Source organism: Triticum aestivum, chromosome 6A, assembly GCF_018294505.1.
Source record: "Triticum aestivum cultivar Chinese Spring chromosome 6A, IWGSC CS RefSeq v2.1, whole genome shotgun sequence".
In the NCBI taxonomy this organism is placed as follows: domain Eukaryota; kingdom Viridiplantae; phylum Streptophyta; class Magnoliopsida; order Poales; family Poaceae; genus Triticum; species Triticum aestivum.
Genome location: NC_057809.1, coordinates 574459181 through 574464300, shown reverse-complemented (window position 1 = coordinate 574464300; position 5120 = coordinate 574459181). Strand labels below are relative to the sequence as shown.

General features: G+C 49.8%; 1 protein-coding gene across 1 annotated transcript; it reads left to right on the top strand.

The window, feature by feature from the left end:
- The first annotated feature begins 479 nt into the window (after positions 1-479).
- LOC123131091 (subtilisin-like protease SBT1.4) lies at positions 480-2950 on the top strand. The gene has a single exon (XM_044550851.1). It carries the CDS (start codon positions 482-484, stop codon positions 2840-2842), a length of 2361 nt encoding a protein of 786 aa, XP_044406786.1. The 5' UTR covers positions 480-481; the 3' UTR covers positions 2843-2950.
- Positions 2951-5120: the final 2170 nt, after the last annotated feature.

Here is a 5120-nt window from a genome sequence, read left to right as displayed (position 1 = left end):
CGGTGGGTGGTCAGGGCGCCCACCGTTTGGTTCTAACGGAACGACAATAGGATGGTGGGGCCAACCTTGTTTTATTGCAGCTCCTAATCCTAACCAGTACAGGACGCGTACCAGGCTAATACACCCTCCCGCTCCTATCCCGAAAGAAACGAGCGGACGGTGATACCGAGAGTATGCGAGGACGAGCACTCCTTTGAATTTTCGATGATCAGCGCAATATCGAAAATAAGGCTATCTTAAAGTAGCACGCGAGTCTCGCTATCGGCTTCTTGCAATAAAATACTCGTAGCTCTCTTCGCGGCAGGATGATCAGCACGAGCTACCTCGTGCGGAGATTGAAACCTTTCGAATCCCGTCAATGATCTGGATCGGCAACTACTCCACTCCCTCCGCGTGCTGCATGCCGCGGTGCCCGCCTACTTATTCGTCTTCCCCGTCCCCGCTGCTACCACACAGCAACCACCGGCCGCTTGCAGCAACAATGGAGCTCGGTCTCACGCCCCTCGCGGCTCTGTGCGTCCTGCTCGCCCTCGCCGTCGCCGCCGCTCCGGTGGCGGCAACGGAGGTGGAGGTGGAGATCAGCACGGCCGAGGTACAGTCTTCCTACATCGTGCACGTCGCGGCCGGGCACGCGCCACGGCTGCCGCGCCGTGGCCTGCTGACCACCCGTGCGTACGGCTCTTTCTTGCGCGACCACATCCCCGTCGAGCTCTCCACCCCGGCGCCGAGGGTGCTCTACTCCTACTCGCACGCCGCCACGGGCTTCGCGGCGCGCCTCACGGGCCGCCAGGCCGCGCGCCTCGCTTCCTCGGGCTCCGTGCTCGCCGTCGTGCCCGACGTGATGCAGGAGCTGCACACCACCCTCACGCCGTCCTTCCTCGGCCTCTCGCCGTCCTCCGGGCTGCTCCCGGCGTCCAACGGCGCCAGCGACGTCGTCATCGGGGTCCTCGACACCGGCGTGTACCCGGAAGGCCGCGCGTCCTTCTCCGCCGACGCGTCGCTGCCGCCGTTGCCGCCCGGCAAGTTCCGCGGCGGGTGCGTCTCGGGACCGTCGTTCAACGGCTCCAAGTTCTGCAACAACAAACTCGTCGGCGCCAAGTTCTTCCACAAGGGGCAGAAAGCTGCGCTCGGCAGTGCGTTCGGTGAGGACGCCGAGTCTCCGCTCGACACCAACGGCCATGGCACCCACACCTCCTCCACCGCCGCCGGCTCTGCTGTTGCAGACGGCGCCTTCTTCGACTACGCCAGAGGAAATGCCGTCGGCATGGCACCGGGCGCGCGCATAGCCGTCTACAAAGTGTGTTGGAAAGGGTGCGCGAGCTCTGACATCCTCGCCGCGTTTGATGAGGCCATCGCGGACGGTGTCGACGTTATCTCTCTCTCCCTCGGCTCCAACGGCAAGGCCCCGGACTTTTATAGCGATACGACCGCCGTGGGTGCGTTCCGCGCCGTCAGCAAGGGCATCGTCGTCTCCGCCTCGGCGGGAAACTCCGGCCCCAAAGAGTCCACCGCCGTCAACGTCGCGCCATGGTTCTTGACGGTCGGCGCGTCCACTCTCAACCGCCAATTCCCGGCCGACGTCGTTCTCGGCAACGGCGAGACCTTCACGGGTACTTCTCTCTACGCGGGCGAGCCGCTGGGCACGACCAAGGTACCACTGGTCCACGCAGGGGACGTGGGCTCGAAAATATGCGAAGAAGGGAAGCTGAACTCCACCGTGGTAGCCGGGAAGATCGTCTTCTGCGACCCTGGCGTGTACGCCCGGGCTGCGAAAGAACAGGCCGTAAAGCTCGCCGGTGGTGCCGGAGCAATCTTCGGTAGCCCCGAAGCATACGGCGAGCAGGCCATGACCAGCGCCTATGTCCACCCCGCCACGGCTGTCACATTTGCCGCTGCCGAGAAGATCAAGAAGTACATAAGCGAGCAAACATCCCCTACCGCGACGATCGTGTTCCGTGGTACTGTCGTCGGCCCGACGCCTCCTTCCCCTAGAATGGCGTCCTTCTCGAGCCGCGGGCCGAACTCCCGCACGCCGGAGATCTTCAAGCCGGATATTACTGCGCCCGGCGTGGACATCCTCGCCGCTTGGACGGGGGCTAACTCACCCTCGGAGCTCCCCAGCGACACGAGGCGTGTGAAGTACAACATCATATCGGGCACGTCCATGTCATGCCCGCACGTGAGTGGCATCGCCGCGCTGCTCCGGCAGGCGAGGCCGGAGTGGAGCCCCGCCATGATCAAGTCTGCCCTGATGACCACCGCGTACAACATGGACAGCGCCGGCGGCGTCATCGGTGACATGTCCACCGGCAAAGCGTCCACGCCATTCGCACGAGGGGCCGGACACGTCGACCCCAACCGCGCGGTCGACCCAGGATTGGTGTACGACGCCGGCACCGAGGACTACATCACCTTCCTGTGCGCGCTGGGCTACACAGACAAGCAGATCGCCGTGTTCGGCTCGTCTGCCAACTGCTCGACGCGCGCGGGCTCCTCCGTCGGCGACCACAACTACCCGGCCTTCTCGGTGGTGTTCGCCACGAACAAGATGGCGGTCGTCAGGCAGCGCCGCGTCATGCGCAACGTCGGCGGCGATGCCAGGGCTACGTACAGGGCCAAGGTCACCGCCCCGGACGGTGTGCTCGTCACGGTGAGCCCCCGGACGCTGAGGTTCACCGCGACGCAGAAGACGCAGGAGTACGTGGTCACCTTTGCGCAACGAATCTTCGGAAGCGTCACGGGGAATCACACGTTCGGGTCGATCGAGTGGAGCGACCGCAAGCACACGGTGACGAGCCCCATCGCCATTACATGGCCGGCGAGCCAGGTTGCGGAGATGTGACTGTGATTGGTGTCGGGTAGGTACTGCATAGTGCATGCGACTATGAGTTTATCTGGTTTACTGTAAGTTTCAGTTCACGTGATTTCAAAAAAAAAGAGGAAAGACTCATGTACCACAGCTATCACAACGGTAAATAATCAACGCAGAAAAGAAAACCTAGTCGCCGCACAACCCTAATTCCTCGCCGTCTAAGCCTCACTTAGTGCGAGACCGAAAGCAGTGTCGCGTCAAGGATGCATATAGTGGGCCGGCCCAGTAGCGACTCAGCCGTTTCTTTCAGTTTTCCTTTTTCTATTCTTCTTTTTATTTTTTTAAAATTTGTTTATATTTTCGCAAAATATTCTAAGTACGGACATTCAAAAGCTTAAACTTACTGACTTTTTCTTAAAAATCGTGAATCTGAAGAAAAAAATGTTAACGCAGTTTACAAAGTTGGTGGTGTTATTTTAAAAATGTTGATAACATTAAAACAAATTGTGCCATTTAAATTTTTAACATATATTCAAAAAAATTCTTAATCCATATCCATTTTTTTCAAAAATATATATTTGAAAATTGATAATCATGTATTTGAAAAATGTTAATTGCGTATAAAAAATGTTCTACATGTATACAAAAAATGTACAACATGTATGAAAAAGTAGACATCAATTTTTTTAGGAAAATGTTAAACATGTATTTATCACACGTTAAAAATCTATAAATAAATTCTGGTGTATGAGAAAAATTTACACGGTGTATGTAAACATCAGAGAAAGGTAATCATGTACTCCCTCCCTTCCTAAATATAAGAATTTTTAGAAATTCCAATGCAGACTACATATGGAGCAAAGTGAATCTACACTCTAAAATACGTTTATATACATCCGTATGTAGCCCATATTGAAATTTATAAAAGGTCTTATATTTAGAAATTGAGGGAGTATTTGTGAAATGCTATTTGGTATAAAAAGTATCTTGTATGTATACCAAAAATTTACAATATGTATAAAAAAGAAAAAATACCCATCACAAACATATATTCAAAAATATTTAAAAACATTTATGTAGAATAAGGAGCTATATCTTCTCGCGATATAATCATGTAGAATAGGAGGAAAAAATGCCGCTCATATATTTAAAAACAGCACCGGAGTATTTTATAGCTCCATATTCTACATTTTTTATGCACCCTCCTATTCTACATAGAATAGTGATTTCTTTGGAAAGGAATGCCTCGTGGCTCTTTATTGCAGAAAGTTGATGGTTACATCGTTCATTACAAGTGGCATAATAAACATCGGTGGATCACCATCCCTCCCAAAAAACAGTAGAAGTTGAAGCATAAGTATGCCTATCAAGACTATGGGCCACCTTATTTGATCCCAAAGAACTGTTAACAGATTATCGATAGCCAGAGTCGATCGATTGTCAGAACTTTGTATAAAACTTCATCATGCCATCAATGAACTAAATGAAAGCAACACTCGAGGGAAGCATAATAAGAACATCAAACCCTCACATCCACATGTGATCTAGATCAAAACATGTATATACTCATAGAACCTCATCATGCCACTCTTGTAATGTTGATGAAGATTCTTCGCACTCATAATTTCTAGTAGTTCTACTTGTCACACTCCGATCAATCATCGTAAGCAAAGTAGTATAACCACACATAAGCAATCACTCACATATCCAGAAGAAAAGGCAAAGAAACATTGTAAAATAAAAAATAAAAAAAATCCAAAAGAACCAAATCAAATTATTTTGCAAGAGTAGATCCTAATTTTGTTGATAAAGTGTGGTGATGCTCAAGATGATAGATTACGTTTAGGGATTCAATTGCAAAATGAATCAATCAAAAATGCGCTACAGTTTACAAGATATGATCAAATGAAGTTTCGAATAGTTTGAAAGGTTCAAAATTTGAAACTAATGATGCTATTGGATATAGGAAGTCGATATGAATATGTAGGAAGAATTACTAGATTGGAAATAATAGATCAAAAGATACAAATAATTCAACATAGGATTGAATCTGCTTATAATGTGGTGTGATAACTCTTTGTGGACTAGTAGAATAATCTGACTATAATCAAAATTATGTGTTGAAAAGATAACACTAATTGTATGAACGGACAGATTTCTTCGATACGAATGCAACGCAATTGGATTCATCGCAAACGGAGTTATGGATAAAAAGATATGATCAAAAAAAGTTTGAATATGAATCTGAACAAATATTCGAAATTTAAAAGTTGCAAAAAGTTTGTTTGATAGATTCACTAGATAGATG